This window comes from Struthio camelus, chromosome 5 (genome assembly GCF_040807025.1).
Source record: "Struthio camelus isolate bStrCam1 chromosome 5, bStrCam1.hap1, whole genome shotgun sequence".
NCBI lineage: Eukaryota > Metazoa > Chordata > Aves > Struthioniformes > Struthionidae > Struthio > Struthio camelus.
This window is the reverse complement of record NC_090946.1, coordinates 34,644,902-34,661,853: the sequence shown is the minus strand read 5'-3', so window position 1 is coordinate 34,661,853 and position 16,952 is coordinate 34,644,902. Positions and strand designations below refer to the sequence as shown.

At 43.6% G+C, this 16,952-nt stretch overlaps 1 protein-coding gene across 6 annotated transcripts in view; it reads right to left on the bottom strand.

Annotated features, from left to right (window-relative positions):
* The window catches only part of LDLRAD3 (low density lipoprotein receptor class A domain containing 3), a 116,994-nt gene extending 106,336 nt beyond the window's left edge, over positions 1–10,658 (bottom strand). For 4 of the 6 annotated variants that reach the window (XM_068945502.1, XM_068945503.1, XM_068945504.1 and 1 more), the window contains exon 1: positions 10,547–10,658. In XM_068945502.1, coding sequence (XP_068801603.1) covers positions 10,547–10,580 — 34 coding nt within the window. In that variant the 5' untranslated portion in view covers positions 10,581–10,658. Of the gene's footprint in view, positions 1–10,017; positions 10,155–10,546 lie in introns of those variants that run through there. The other 2 variants (XM_068945506.1, XM_068945508.1) reach the window with 1 other exon arrangement.
* Positions 10,659–16,952: the final 6,294 nt, after the last annotated feature.

Sequence of the window (16,952 nt, the reverse complement as noted above, 5' to 3'; positions counted from 1 at the left end):
GGACATTCATCTACATATAACACAAGGAAATTGGAAAGTAAGCAGCCTGAGGCTATCCTGAAGACTGTTAACCAAATAGCAAGCCAGAGCTCCATTAAAACAATTCATCAGAAAACCTATATAGTCCCTTGGCAGATTTTCAAGGATCCCATTAGAAAATTTTCAGGATACCCAATCTGATTAGACACTAAAGTCTAGCTTGTGTAGAAGTGGCTAATAAGTAGAGAGTCCTCAAACTGAAAGCCTGAAAGTTATCAAAGCTGTTTCAACAAGAGACAGCAGGCATTTCTACTATAATTAATGTGCATAGTTTTGTATAAGAATGGTAAAAGCTTTCTATTTTACATAAAAGAGTGAAACTGATGATAAGCTATAGGTATGCAAATCACTGTCATCAAGTACCCATTAATTCTGGGTGGTCTCTGCTGATGCAACTAGGAGACAGATCCCTTTATATGTTACCTCAAAACAGCATACATCCAATCAGGAGTCCTCCTTGAAGTATCTACTAGTATCTCATCTTTCAAAAGGACAGGCATTTCAAAAGGATCATTTAAACCTATAACGTATCAAAGAGGAAGTTATACTATAAAACACCTCTTCACTACATTTTATTAAAATTGGAAGGAGGAGGGGAAATAGCTATTGTGCGCTAATCCTTAATAGACATGTAATTCAAGTATGAAATAAGGTCACTGTAACAATTTTGGACTCATTTTGAAAGAGAAAAGTTGTAATGAAGAAATCTTTTAAAAAGCCAAAGAGCGATGCTGTTGCCAGTCTCTATAGGGAAGAAAGAGCTGACATCACTCTTCCTCAAATTTGCAATTTAGGAACTAACATCCCTCATGGAAGATTTTTAATGTACAGTTGGCACTGCCAATTTTTATTGCCAACAAATAATATTAGGAACCCTGCTAGCAAGGTCCTTTTTTTCTTCTAGGTACTCTGTTAATGCTCCAATTGAATGATCTTCACTTTTGGTCAAAAGCATAATCCTGATTTGTTAAATACACTTGCTTATTCCCTTTTCAGAGAAAGAAAAAGAAATTGATTCCTGAAACTCATACACTGTTTGCAGATTTGGGGTGAAGCCCTTGATCAACTGACTGTAGAAGGAAAATCACTTGTGCTTTGTTTTAGAGCTCATAGGCAGAAATACCATTTGATTTTTCAAACTTACCTTAATGCTTTCTGATAGGCAAAGCTGATACATCCACAAGATTGAAAATGGCTAACATAAGTGGAGGTAGAAATCACCTTTTAAGAAGGGTCCCGCAAGCAAAAATTTGAGAACGTAACTAGGAATTCCAACAGGAACTTGAGTTTATAAAGGGCAAGTTTATCATGTAAAACCTCATGGTAAAATGACTGATCTATTTCACTTAAAAGTTCACATTTTTTTTAATCTACTCTTTGTTCTCTGCATGCTTTTATTTCACTTACAATCATGTTTTTGAAATTCATTCAGCACTTCATTAAGTGATGTGCCTAACATCAGTCTCATCCATTTTTTTCTCTCCATCTTCTACCTCTCAGAAGGTTGTATAAAAAGCCTATTTTGAGTTTGAAGAGACTATAACCAATACAAACAAACTCTTGTTGCTTCTGCAGGCCAATTCTGAATTATGTCTGATTAGTTGAATAATTCTGTCTTTTAAAACTGATTAAGCAGTATGTACAGGTCTTACAGACTCCAGGATTTCCCAAGTGCGGTTTGCACTCTGTCAGCCTGAGTGGATCTCGATCTCAGTGTCTATCTTGCATCTCTCCCGTTATGCGAACAAGCAAAGTTATAATCTCAGTTTAACATGATATCAATCAACTCCTTGATAAGGCACGTTCCCTATCATTGTTCACACAATTGCAGGTTTTTAAATCCCTCCTCAGGCCCAAGATCAGCATACTGACAAATTACAAACAGTCTCAAATTCTGCAGGTGGATAGCCATTCTCCTCAAGACAAAAATGCATGCATGCATGCATGCATTTCAGGTTCCAGTTAGACCATATATTGGTTTTAGAGGTGTGCAGCTCCACTCAGTTCCCAAGACTGCACAGCTTTGGCCCTAGCCGCATGAGCTATTAATGCCATTGACAGGAGACTTGTTAGCAAGTTAAAGGACTATTTTGCCTTTGAAGTTCATTGTCATTGCTGTAATGTGTTTCCATCAGAGGTCATAAGTGCCGAGTCTATTAATATATCTATTCACAAAGAATAGATGTGCTTTGTCATGTCTAGCAAAGGAGAGTTATTCTGCATGAAGCAGGTCACAAAATAAAGGAAAGGCAGTCTCGCTACAAAATAGCGATACAAACTGGGACACAGGAACGCAGCTGCAGAAGAAAGGAGTCAGAGCAGTGCAGAGCACCGACAATAGATAGAGAACACCTCATAGCTGCAGGTTTGGCCTACAGAAGCATATAACCCTCATATGTACAGCCTTAGCATGTACAGATAACAATATTGCACACATGTCACCTTACTTCTTTCCAAAGCAGAGTGTGAGGCATGAGGAGCAAATCAATGCCAAGAACTATGCAGTTGTGCAATTTCAGGCGAGGTCTTGAGGCACAAAGAAAAAGAAGGGGTGTGAGGTGCAAGTAGTAGGGAGATAAGGCAGACAAATCAAATATGGAGAGAAGCAAGTGAAGAGTAAGTCATCAGGGCGCAGCTTTAGAACAAGACAATGAGGATACAGGCAGAAAAAGAAAGGGAAAGAAGAAAGAATATCACAAGAAATGGGTTCAGAATCTTAAAAAGAATGACTATTTTAGCTGCAAAATTTTAACTAAACCTATAGAAACATCAGTAGAAACATTTAATTGCCCTTGACATAACTTACTCTTGTGTCAGTAGAAGAGCAGCAGAATACAGAATCACGATTCCAAACTCTGAACATAAACTTCTGCCAACTCAAATAAAATAATTGTTGTGGCCGTTTGCTGGCAATGTCCATGTTCTCTGTGAGGCAGCCAGTAGCTTAGCAAGTTCAACACACTACTGCACAGTAAGTTACCCAGGAACAGCAAGTCCTCTGGACAGGTTACAGTACCACAGATTGCAAACTCTTGCCACGCCCTACCAAGGAAAAAAAATTTCAGTTTGTCAAATATATAGATTTTCATAATTATGTCAATCTGTGGATCCGTATCATCTGTTTCATACTTTTCCAAGTCTGAAAAATCCTCTGTTTGAACAATCTTAATGACTTTACTGTAACAGCAACAGAAAAGAAGAAGAGAAAGGAAAAACAGGAACACTTGAGAAAAATTCATAGTATCAAGAAAAAAAAAATCTATTTACCTTGCACCTAAATTCAACCAAGGAAAGAGAATATTTCTACAGGGAGAAGAGCTATTTTGATCATTAGAAATATAGGCCTGTAGTTATTTGTAGCATAAAGCTCCTGACTAAGATTAGGATTCTACAGTGCTAATTCCATAAAAGAAAGACTGGAAGACAGAAAAAAACTGATTAAGCTGATAAGAGGGAAGTCAGTCTGGAGGGGGAAGAAAGAACTTGCCCAAAGTCACACTGCTGATCAGTAATACAACCAGCAGTACAATCCAGACCACCAAGACCTAGAACTCCTTCAGCAGAGCGCGAGTCTTCCATTGACATGGATTTGGCTGGCAACTGAACTCTGCCTGGAGCTATAAATGTCACCTTAATTGTTGATAATTAAGGTAACTTCCTGCAAAATATATAAAGTATGAGAGAGTACTCTAAGGAAAGAAGGATTGGAACAGGGAGGAGAAAGTGATGCTTAGTAGCCAGAATTCACATCTTGGCATTCTATGGGACCACAACCTACTTGCTGCAGTAACCTGTTTCTTTTCTGTTATTTTGTTTTTAAATCAAAAACAGGGATCAATACATTCAGGAAAATATTAATTAAAATGGAACTTTTCCATCCAACAAACTCAGTTGTTTCAAAATATACCAATGGAGGCCACCTCATTTGACCTACCTCAACCGATTTAATTGGTTTCCATTTAAAATCTTCAATAAAAAGAACCCCCAAATCAACTGAATGCTAAAACAGGAATCTCTTTTTTTCCCTCCCACAAAGAGCCATCTGGAATAAGAGTCTGTCTACTAACAGACAGAAGGTAACATCACAATACCAGAGAGACAGACACGAAGCAAGGTGTGGGACTATGAGATTTCTTCAAAAAAAAATAAAAGAAAAGAAAGAAAAAAAATCACACACAAATCAGAACCCTCACTGGGGGTGGTGGGAGACCACCACCAACAAAAAATCTCCAAAACTGAAAAATTATGAAATTATGTTTTGGCTCTACTGAAACAGTGTTTTATAACACAATGGCACGTTTCAGCCAACTTCACCCTAAGCACTTCACAATCTTTAATAGATTAAGCCTCACAGAGTGCCCAAGAGGTACAATATCCGTTCTAAAACTGGAACCTACTGGTTAATGGTACATGGCATCAGGACCTCTCTAGATTGGCCACAAGTTCATTAACTCCTAGTCCTAAATGATCCTACACAGTGCGCTAAAGGCTTATTCCCACAGTACAGGCAGCATTTTAGTATAGTTTAATGGCAACAACACCTTCCATCCATTATCACAGCTTTTAGTTCACAATGATATACAGCACACTGCAATTTCTGCAACTGTTTACTCATACACAAAAAGCACCTTTACTTGGTATGTAACCATGCTCAAGTTTATAACTGTTTAGGCCACTGTAGGAAGAAAGGAAAGCATTCTCACCAGCTGCTCTCCTGCAAATTGCTTCCATTTTGAGTGTTTATCTGGGTGCATTTGATTATCTACCTAGGTTATTCCCTAGTCCTTAAAAACATTTCTAACACTAACAGGAAGTATTTCTTACTCCTCTCAAACTTTCAAAGAGGACATGCTTTTTGTAAGCAGCAGCTAAATTAAATATCCCCCCTTCCACAAGCTTCTTTGCAATTAAGACATGGGTATCTGTGTAAGCAGCTGGAAAGAGGAACAAAGAGATAAGTAGCTCAGTTTAGGAATCTCCTCACTACCTTACAATACTCAAACACAAATTAAAACACACACACACACCCCAAAACTAATTAGCATTAAACCATCTCCTCGCTTGAAAGGACTTTCCTGCACTGATAGTCAACACTGGTTGCAATGCAAGGTGGGCTTTAACCAGCTTTTAACCGGACACAGTTTTACCAGTGCAAGAGACTACACGAAAAAGACTCACAACACACAATCCAGTTACTTCAGTCTAACAAGTTTCTACATGTCAAATAAGAAAGTATCCGGATACACACTCTTAGTCCATGGCAAATGCAATGTAAAATACACAGCTCAAACTTTTCATTGATCACATATACACCTTAAAATACATCTCATCAGTAAAACTGGTTTCATTTGAAACACTTCATTCTGCATCTCAGCATATCCTGTTATGAGATCTTGCCAGAGTAGGAGAGCTTTGCTTCAATATTTAAAAATATTAAAAAACCAACCAACCAACCAAGAACTGCTGAAGCAGAAGGTCTTTCTCCCTCTTCACCTTCAAAACCCACCTGCTGACAAAGAAATTGTTTTCAAGTTAAATCTCTGAATATGCTAGTTCAAATATTCATCACATAGTGCCTCCTGCTGAAGGAAGGATATCGTCAGCTTTGGTCTGCAGCAGGTAGGACAATGACAGCATATAAGGTCTTCTACCAGTTTGTAAAAATCATCGTTACCTCCCATAACAGAAAATATACTGAATTTTAGAGCTCTGTCATCACTACAGGTTTCACTCCAACATGCCTGCAGCTTTACTGCATTTCTGCATAAAGAGACGGACACAGCAACTATAGGACCGGATAAACTACAGAAGCTACTCTGTTAAGATTTACTGGTTTAAAAGATAAATTTATCCATAAGTGATAAGCTAATTTTGCACCAGGTCTTCACAGACAACTGCCCTTAAACAGAGAGATGCTTGAACCTCAGCTCACTCCATTATTACCACCTAACAAACGATTATCTGTCTGTTACACGACCTACCAGATTAACAGCAAAGGGAGCCATTTTATTCCTCGGCTGGTCAATAATCAACATACAAATGGAAGCAGGATGCAAGGCAACCTTTCACAGTAAATTCGGGTACACGTTATAGTATCACCATGAAATTTTGCCACCCAAAGAAGTACCAAGCTTGCTAGTCTCCCAGTGTATCAGATGCTAAGCCTGACTAAGCTTAAGATATTTTCTTTCACATTTGTACCAAAGGTGCATTTTCCCCATCTATTTTATAGTAAACAATAATCTCCACTTCCTGTCACAACATGTGGCTGCAACGCTGCAATCACATTTTCTGCTTCACAGCCCTCAGCAACTGGAGGCAACAATTGTGACAAACTTGCGACAAGCAGGATGGCTGGAAGCTCCCGAGCCTGGCAACTCCCCGCACCTGAGGGGCAAAAGGAACGGGCATAGCTCTAGATAAGACCTGTTCCTTTCCCTGCCAATACTGAAACTCCCTTAAATTTACATGAAACCCACAAAATAATCACGTACTTCCTTCAGTCCCTGCCTCAAAGCCTTCAGTCCCTGCCTCAAAGCATACTTGCAGGAACACAGTCGGGCAACATAACTGCTCATACCCCAAAAGCAAAGGAAGCAGAAACAGCTACTACCAAAAGCATTATTGCATGCTGTCAAGCAGTGAGTAACAGAAAGAGTAGGATAACAATTGTCTAAAAAGGAAGACTTTGGCAAACAACCTCAAACATCAAATGCCTAATAACTAGAAACTGACCTGGGAGAAGCTGTCTGTGGGCCTCAGATCCTGGTAGAAACTCCAAGTATTCTCCACACAACACACAAGGAGCTTTTCACTAAGGTAATATCACACAACTCTTTTCACCATCACTGCTGGCAGATTTACTTCTTCAGCATGTCTCCAACACCTGTTGTGTATCACTTATTCTCCTATTAGTTTACTGAGTTGAAAGATTCTTGACTTGCCAGAGTTACTTCATTTCTAACACACTGACACGCTACGGAAATCCACAGCTGGCTTATGTAGTGAAACAGAAAAACACTGGTTATGAAGAACTAGACCCAGAGTTTTTTAATAGAACTGTATCAAGAATAACAAATAAATGTACAGCGTATACAGGACAGACATGAGTCTCCAAGCAAAGAGTGGTTTTCTTGCCCTCTTTATGGATGCAGCCGTTGAACACAAGGGTATTCTTCAGTTCTCTTCCCATAGAGTATATGCAGTTTTTCAGCAAAGAAATTCATATTAGAAGTAATACCTTTGAGTCTCAGTTCAAATGAAGATCCACAAAAGGAAATGTTAAGTATTTCCCTTAGTGTATAAAGAAGTTTTACACTAATGGACGCTACACAACGCAGGCTACTGTGGTAACAATACTCTTCAAGCAACTCCTATCACTGCTGGGTTTGGTGGATGTTTTGGTTTTTCCAGGCTTTTGAAATGTACTAACAAATCATGATGAAGGCACATACACACAAGGCCTTGTGTGTTTATGTTTTACATGAGGCCAGGTCCTGATCCTAACAGGATTAGTCCAGAAGAGTGGTGGTGCAAGATGAAAAAAAACTTTCCTCCAGCACAGAGCAAGCTCAGTATATTTTCTAAGAGATACAATACCTATATCACACATTTGGCTTATTCCTCAGAAAGGTCTTTGTTACAGACTGTGATGTCTTAGAGGCCATATGTAGGAATTTCAGCTATGCATTGCATTCTGACTCTCCAGCTATTTGAAGATGGACATTTTTAAGACCTACTTCACAGCTGTAACAGGAATAAAGTTTGTTGTTGTCAGAAAAAAGTGATCTTCCTTTTCAGCTCATATATTATTTTTAAAGCAATTCATTTAGCTAAATTGCAGTGACTCTTCCCATCATTTCCCTCCTCAGCAGAAGATATACAGGTGAAAGAAAAAAAAAATGAAGCTCTTTTCAAAACCTATCTGGCAGTTTTGGGCTTCTCTGAATAAAAACCAAAATCCTTGCCTTGAAGATCCAGCATAGCAGCAGCTAGAATTATATTCAGAGTTAATTCTTCTTTTAGGGCTCATCTGCATTTTACTGGTTTATACAGCTATAATGTATATGCATTTTTCCTAAGCAACTCTTTCGTGGGCTCACTGAAACTTTGTATAGGTCAGCTTGCATTACTTAAGCAGCACAAACTGGGGAAGAAGGAAATCAGAGGTCGGTTTTCTAACTAACAAATCATATTCTACTTTAACTTAACCCGTTAATGTTGTTACTTGCAGGATCTAACCAACATCCAGGAGCGCCTGAGCTGACAGAGAGCCAAAGTAAAGCAGTGGGAACAGGGTGAGAGCACGGCACACACAGGGCAGCAGGAGGGGAAGGGACCTGAGGCAAGAGCAGTGGCACAGATGAGGGCAGCTGGGTGTGCATGTGTGCCCACGGGAGAGAGCTCGATGAGACCTGAGGAGAGGTGGGGAAAGGAAAAGGAAAGGGAATCAGGGAGTTCCTGCACTAGGAAAAAGAGGTTAAAGCTTCAGACGGATGGTCTCTTTCTTTCTGCTCAAGTATCAGTTGCAATTACAAGTTGAAATTAAACCAGTCTTGCTGTTAAGTTCACACTATCTAACTTAACAAGATAAAACCTTACCCATGCAGATAAGGTCTTTCATGATCAAAAGCAACATTGGATTCAACTATACTATTAAAAATAAATATCCAAATGAAAGATCAAATTTTGCCTTGCCAATCTTCACTGACACAATCCAAGACAATGGTTATTTCTGTATGCTAACAGGAACAACTGTTTAGATAGAGAGTTGATACAGTGTTTATTTTCTGTTAACTGAAATTGATCCCCAGAGTTTCAAGGCTTCCTATCTGTACGCAAAAAAAGACTCAATGGGAAAGAAATATTTTTCAGAAGTTATCAGAACTAAAATTCAAAACAGAGTGAAAGTGAGGCAGAAAAACTAATTCTCCCTGTGGGAAGATTGCAAGGGTGCCAAAACATACAGAGGAAGAAACATTTATTTAAAAAATAAATCCCCAAAGATCCACTATTTTATTCTTCAAAAGAAAAACCGAACACATTAAAAAAAGTTTCAGGAAGCTCTTTGAATCTGCACCAAAGTAAGCCAGAGGTGCTGGTTAAATAACTGTAGGGTAACTGTTGTGCAAGACTTCTCAGTTTGCAGACAGAAAGCTAAAGTACTATCTTCCATAAGAGAAACAGGTCTTATTTGCCACTGCCCACAGGGGAGGGTGGAATATGGGTGAGGTGGCTGGAAAATCTTAAAGATAAGTATCTCATAGCCTGGAATCCTCCATAGTAATATAATGGTGATATTACAGGGAAATATATTCAAGCACATGGAAACATACACCTAGCTAAGAATAATTAGGTGATATTTTGGCAACACTACTGCAGTATAATCAAGGTTAGTAAGGAGTAATGCAACCCAATCTAGATAAACAAACCCAAGCTTTGCCTGAAGGTTTCCAAATAAGGAACTGCTGAAATAATTGCAAAAAAGAAACCCAAAGTTATACAAGAATTTCACAAGCGTTATGAATGTTGCATCTGAAGCTTGAAATTAGGTAATTTCAAAACAGTGCAAGTTTCATTAGGCTTCCAGTCCTTCCTACCCATCTAAATCCAACTTAAACAGAAGTTTTACCACAGAAGCTGTGAAACTGAGGAGTCCCTCAACACAACAAATACGCTTCAAAAAAAAAGGAAAAAAAAAGAAAAAGAAATTGAGCTCCATCATCTGAGTTTTACCCGCTGTGTGTCATCACTTCATTGCCAAGGAGCAACTCAAAAGCAGACACAGCAGCACAAAGCCAGGCTACTTACACTTTCTTGGAAAAGCGCCTGCTAAGATCACGTTGCAGAAATAATTCACACCTGCAGCAGAGCTGCACAAAACATAACCCACTCGCTGACGCGGACAGACTGCGTAAAAACAAGACTTTCTGCAAGCATGAATTAAGACCAAAAAAAAAAAAAAAAAAGGAAAGTCACCTTTAACGCCCCAGGTCAGCCTGCGCACACGCTACGTGCCTGCCACCTCTGCGAGCTCCCCGGGCCCCGCCACCTGCGGCCGGCCACCCGCCGCCACGGGCAGGTGGCCACGGGCAGGCCGCCGCCGCCGCCGCCACCGCGCCGGCCCCTCCCGGCCCCGCGGGCGCCGCCCCCACCCCAACGGCCGGCGCGAGGCGCCGCCCCCACCCCAACGGCCGGCGCGAGGCGCCGCGCTCTCGCGCACACGCCGGGGGGAGGGGGACAGGCGCACACCCCCTCAGGGGGGGACGGGCACACGCCCCTCCGCCCCCCTGCCGCAGCCCCCAGCCCGGCCCGGCCCGGCCCGGCGGCGGAAGGGAGGGAGGGGAGGCCGGAGGCGCCCCTGGCCCGGCTCGGCGGCCGAGGCGGGCGGGCAGGGGAGGGAGGGAGGGAGGGAGGGAGGGGGGGGGGAAGGAAGGGGGCCCGGCGCCTTTCCCCGCCGCGCCGCGCCGCGCCGCGCCCCGGCTCCCGGGCAGCGCCCCGCACTCACCGGCCGAGCCCAGCAGCAGCCACAGCAGCCACATGGCCCCGCGCCGCCAACTCGGGGCCGCTCCGCAGCCCGGCCCCGGCGGAGCCTGCGGCCGGCGGGGCGGCGGCGCGGGGAGGGCCGGGGGCGGCGCCCGCCGCGCTCCGCCCCGCCGGGGCCACCCGCCGCCCCGCCCGGCCCGGCTCGGCCCGGCCCGGCCCGGCGATGCCGGGCCTCCCCCCCGGCCGGGCTGGGCCGCGCCGCGCCATGACCCGCCCGGCCCACGCTCCCTGCGAAACTTCTCCGCCTCCTGGGTGAAAAAGGTGAAAGTACCGCTCGGTCCTTGCTGCAGCGCCAGAAGCCGCAGGGCTCCGTTGCGGTTACATAACCCCCCACGCTTCGGGGGTTGTTTTTCGTTCATCTCGTGATTTCTGGGCAGCCTGACCCACGACGGGGCAGCAGTCGTTGTTGGCGGTTAGGGGGCTGCTGGCCGCGGTGCGTGGCGGCAGCGCGCCCGGCCGCCGCGAGCGGTCGGGCCTTCCCCAAGCCCCTGGCCCAACAGGCACCCGCCGGTTTCGGCGCGTGGTGGGAGGGAGCCGTGGCGTAGGAGCTATGGCGTGGCCACGGTGTCGCTTCATACAACGACTTTGCTCTATTCTACCAAATTTTCTCCGTTCTCCAAACGTTCCTCCTTTTTCCACGTATGGAGAGGAGGGACCCGTCCATCGCAACCCGTCCATCGCGGGTCAGGGAGGGTCAGGGCTGCAGCCCAGTGCACAGACCGTCCACGTGACTAACTTCACACGGGACAGAAACACTCATGCTCCTGCAATAAGGAAGGGGAGATGTTACTCCCCAAAAGGCTCTCTTTCCGTTTTCTGGCACATGTTCCTTTCACCTTCCTTGCATAACTGGAAAATGGCAGACAGCTTCATTACAGCCAGTCAATCGCAAGCTGGCTTTCAGTACCCTTGTACAAGTGTGAAACCTGCCCTTTAGGAAGCTTGCACAGTTTATGGACCCAATCCTGATTCCACTTGACTTCAGTGGGAGGAGGAACAGCCCTTGTTTTAGGAACATTAACTTTCGGGATATAATGACCGAAAGTGAATAAACCTACGTTAGCTTGTAAGCTATTTTGCTTTTATGGGAAAATCACTGTCTGTTCATTAAGTGGTACCTTTGGTTGTAAGGTATTCCCCAGTGTAAGGCAAGTACATAAGTAGATCTGCATGTGTGCAGAATAAAGTTTAACTCTCTAAAAAGCTCACAGCATACATTTAATAGCTGAAGAGAAATGCTTAGAGCATGAGTTCTTTTAGCTAACAATTAAAGCTGCCAAATGGTTTCTGAAATTGTATTAAACTAATCTGCACCAAAATACTGTCATGTACAAGCAGAATTCTTGTAGCTCATGTTGAATATAGTCAGAGAAGCTTGTGAAGTGGAGATTTATTTATGAGAATTTCACATCACTTGGAAGGATGAGTGTAATTTTTTACTTAAAATAAGAGTTTTATTTGAATGTCTAGATTTAGCTTTTATTACTTCTTTAATGGAATTTTAACCCCTAATAGCTAATTCCCAAGTGGAAGTCAGCTTGGGAACCAGTTTCCAGAACTGAAGTCTGGGTTTGGGAAAGAGGAGAGGTTTCTGACCCCTGAGGGACGTGGCTGTGGGAAGCACGAATCTCCTCCGTCCGCCAGAGCGCAGATCACCACCAGCGTTCCCAGCATGACAGTCCCGCACAACCCATCTCTCCACTTGCTCGGCTCTAGCCAACTCTCCCCAGCCAAAAAGCAAGATCTTCCAGTTCGCTTACTAACTGAAGGGAAAGCTCTGGAGCTGTAAATAGATTTTATTCTCCTCAGCTTCTCGGGCAGCACAGTACAAAGGATACAGTCGTATTCCTTGGGGGTGGTAGGTGATATGATTAAAGGATAATCGCTGCAAACCCAGAGGCCCAGGGAGAACAAAGACGGGTGGAGGAACTCCAGTAACCTGCTCAGTGAAACTGCAGCACACCGCGTTCATTGCTCCAACACCCATCAGAGAGGACTGATAGACCTCGGTCCCTGGCATGAAACCCACCAAGATGAGTCAGCCAAGAAACTCTCCCCCAGATGCCTTGCAAACTGAAGGTAGTTATTGCCTACAGTATAGGACCTGTTATGGGAGGCAGTGGGAAAAGCCTTTTGGGAATGTGCCAGACTTACTATGTGATGTTTAGGGGAAGGACCAAAGGTAGAGAAAGGCAGGGGGCAAGGTGGATCAGGGAGGAAGACACATGGGAAATACTGGGAAAGGAGCTGAAAGCGGCTGGTTAAGCGGAGCTGAGCCCTGTGCTTGCTCACCACATGCTGTCTTGTATTGTCATTAAATCTTATTTCTAGCTATCTGATGTGCAGGTGTGCTCTCTATGCGTGACTGCTAGCGAGCTTCAAGCTGGATTAGCTAGCACATAGGGTAAGAGGCCTAGGCACCTGCAGCATGAGTGGGACCACAACTGCGAGGGCTTGTACAAGTGCCAGCAGCTGGAGAGAGCAGGGGATGTGGGAACAGTGGCTGGAGAGGCTGCGTGTGCACAACCAGACCAGACAGGATCACATTACCGTTCTGCTCGTGTGCGTGTGAGTGCTTTGTGTTTACGTGGCAGCTGGAAAAGGCGCTGGTTTCTGTCAGCGTTGATCTCTCTCTCTGCCTTCACATCACCATATCACTGGGAGAGGCATCCGGTTTTGCACCTGGAGCCCAGGTGCGGTCCCAACTCTGCTGCAGATTTCCTGTGGCCCCAAGCAAGGCACTCTGTCAGCCCGCACCATAACACCTGAGGAGACCAAGAGGTCACACACACTGCAAAGGTGTTGCAATGATATGTAATTTTAGGTTGCTCAGAACACAGCTAGGTATGAATGCATAACCAAAATGCAGGGTACCAGCACAGAAGGATGATCAGAGCAAACAAGGAAATAACACTCAGAAAAAGATTCTTCTCTTGCTTTTATTAGCTTCATAGCGTGTTGTGCCAAAAAAATGGAAAACTGCACTTGGCCTGTGGTCTTGGCAGGATCCATTACGAGAAAGCTACTTTTTGTAACTTTGTGCACAACTACTAAGGCTAGAAAGGGAAATTTTCTTCAGAGCCAAGCTTGTCAGAGAAGGCTCCTTTATGCAAATACAACTGATGGCTAGCCAAAGTTTCTGGGGCTTTCATCACTGTTCTAAAAGATGTGGGTTTTCTTCTGCTGGATTTTCATTTCCAAACGCACCTTCTCCTTATGCCCTACCCTGCAATGAAATCATCAGTCTTCTAATTTATAAACACCCTGATCTCCTGATATCAAACAGTATTTAATAAAATTATCTGTGGTTGTGGTGTCCACTTGGCTCAGGCAGTTGCACTCTCACACCTGAAGGTTGCAGGTGACTTCAAGGGAGTTGAAGTAGACAGGAACTTAATGGAAATGCAAAGGAGGCTGGGGATGCCCTGCGTGAGTGCCGTCCTGTGTGGGCACTGAATTAGCTGAAAGGGCTATACAGCCTCTTCTTTTAGCTCCATCCACATCATAGCTTTACTCAGTTCTGTTTGGACATTTATTTGTGGCACGTCTGTGAATAAATGAGGTGTGCTCTCAGCAACCTCGCCGTGTTAAAGGTTGGGTGGCTGACAGCAGTAAGAGAATAGGGGTCAGGATATCCGGCTTTGGCATCAAGCTCTCCCTCCAATTTGCCATGCAGCAGAGGCTAAACATATCAGCTTTGTAAAATGGGTTTATTAATGCATCTTGCCACCAGGATTGTGAGATTTAACCCCTTGCTGCTTAAAGGCTCTGTTGAGATGCCCAGATGAAAGGTATCAGATACATGTATGGTATTTGCTACAAAAATTGTATCTAGACCTTTCTTGAAGAATAACCGATCCCTGCCAATTATTAACTTAAAGAGTGTTGTTTTTAATTATCACAGACTCAGGAGTGTCTTCAATTGATACTGGCAAGCCTGACAGCGCTTACTCTTTGGGACAAAGGGTTATTCATAAATATGTTTCAAGAGATCTACATTTTCAGTGGCATCTCTAGGAGGTAAAGGTGCTTGGCATGTTAGAAGCTGAAGCTCAGATTTTTCGTTTGTCATGTCTGACCAATTTGGTATATAATTCATATTTAATTTCACAATCATTCTTATAATCTAGGAGTTTGATTTTTTAGGGAGTTTAGACTGTTTTGAGGCAAAGGAGCAAAATGCAATAATGTCTCCAGATGCAATCTAACCTTGCTGGCTGCAATCTGGAAATAGCATTCTGAAAAAAATTAATTCTAGTCATTTGTATGTGTCATACCCAGTGACAGGATTGATGAGGATGAAAATTCAGGACTGTGTTAATTAAGAACAAAAATTCATAATAATATATTGCAATATTTTGTATAGGACTGACTGCCACTTAGCAAGCCAGCGTTTGGCACTGTGCTTAGCAACAGCCTTTTGATGGATTCAAAATAATAATAATCCTGTTTTTAATATATTGCAGCAAATGATAAATGTAGATCCAAATACATCTATAAATTTGTCATCATCATTAACATTTATCAAGTTAAACGGACATATTAGCATATCCACATATACCCATCTGCCCATTAGAATTCATCTCCATTACGGCTTTATAATGTTTTGATCTTTCACTCTGCATGAAGCTTGAAGCTCTCCTGACTATTGCAACATTATTCTCTTTGGAAAACGGAGCTGGAGCTCAGTTTTCAGAGGAGGAGTCTTAATAGGCATTCAGGTTCCCTCATGTCACTCATATGCCTCTCTAATAACATCTTAGCATGTAAAGAGATATTGGTTGTATGCACTGATGTGGTACCCACCACTAAGTTTGCCGATTGCAAGGATTAAATTGAAAGTAAGGAAGAGGTTTCAGACAAGGAAACTTTCTCAAAAAGCGAACTGACAACTACATGAGTGTGAGAAAAACCTCCCCATCCCCTGCACACCAAGGGTTCCTGAGCCCACAGCGGCAGGAGGCACCTGGGCAAATTACTTCACCTTTCATTGCGCTGCAGAAGCAACAGGCTTGGACTCAGGCCTCAGCTCTGCCAACGTCCCCTGCGCCTGCCTTCCCAGGAGGTTACTCCTCATGCTTATGCTGGACTCCCTGGGTCATGCAAACGGTTAATATCAGGAGTGGTCTCTGCAGGTTCAAGCTACTCTGTGCTGCATGCCTGAAGTGTTTGAATGAGCATCCAGAAACAGCGTGTTACAAAGGACCCAGCCTGGGATGCTCTGCTAGTGCAACGTCAGTTAGCCTAACAGTTAAACCCTCTTCTGCCAGGCCTTGGGCTCAGCATTTCAGCCAACGCACATAGACCGTAGCTCACTCTGCTCTGCACTAGCTGCTGGATTGTCTGTCCTAGCACTATGGAAAGGGAAGGCCCAAAACTCAGGCCTATTCATTTTCATTTTATTCCCCACACTTCATCTGCCCGCAAAGAGCCCCCTGCTGTGTAGCTCCCATTTGGCCCGAAATGCGGTTGTAATGGCATTCTCTGTGTGTGACTCAGAAATTAGAGATGGAAAAAGCTTGTTAGGCTAATTTGCTCATACCACTTGACAATGCAGAACTGTCCTCTACTGCACAGTACGTCTTTCTGTCCTGTGCCCAGGTCCGTGCTTCGGCCTCGCGTGAAGGGCAGCCCCTCTCCAGCGGGAGCCTGCCCTCACCCCAGCAGAGCGCTGTGTTTAGCCTCTCTTTCCTTCCTATCAATGCTCGACTTCCTCATCTATCTCCCATCTGCCTTCGCTTAGGATTATGTTTGGCCCCACATAGGACATGGGGGGGGGGTGGCCCAAAGATCCTTCTCCTCCCTTTTTTTGGTGCCACCGGCATAGTCTTAGGCTTCCCAAAGCAAAGTTATGATGCCTGCTTCACCTTTTAATTCTACTCTGTGGGGGCTATGCTGGCAGATTCAATTGCAAAACGCACTTTCAAAAAACTGCATCCTTGCCATTTCAAATATTTATAAATGTACATTTAAATTAGGCACATGTATAGTTAGTTTTCTAGCTACAAAGCCAGATAGAGATCTCATTTGCAAGCCCGCCCAACCCCTTCATGTCACATTTTTATCACACTTGACCTTCTGAGTGTTTGCACTTTCTGGAGGGACTGATCAGAAATCCATAGCATTTGGAGGGCTTTCTTAATTCAAAAAGTAATTGTGGTTCTTCAGTGTGAGTTTTATTCATTACCTGGCATGTCAATATTTGCAATAAATGATTTCAGAATAACTCATCATAGACAGCTTGTAGAACAGCAAGATGATTATGCTGTTCCCAGCTCTTCCAATCACCTCGTGGACAATTAGCATACCAATACCTTCCATTACTGTAATGGGCAGCATGGCATTTCCAGGCTGCTTCTAGAATTCAA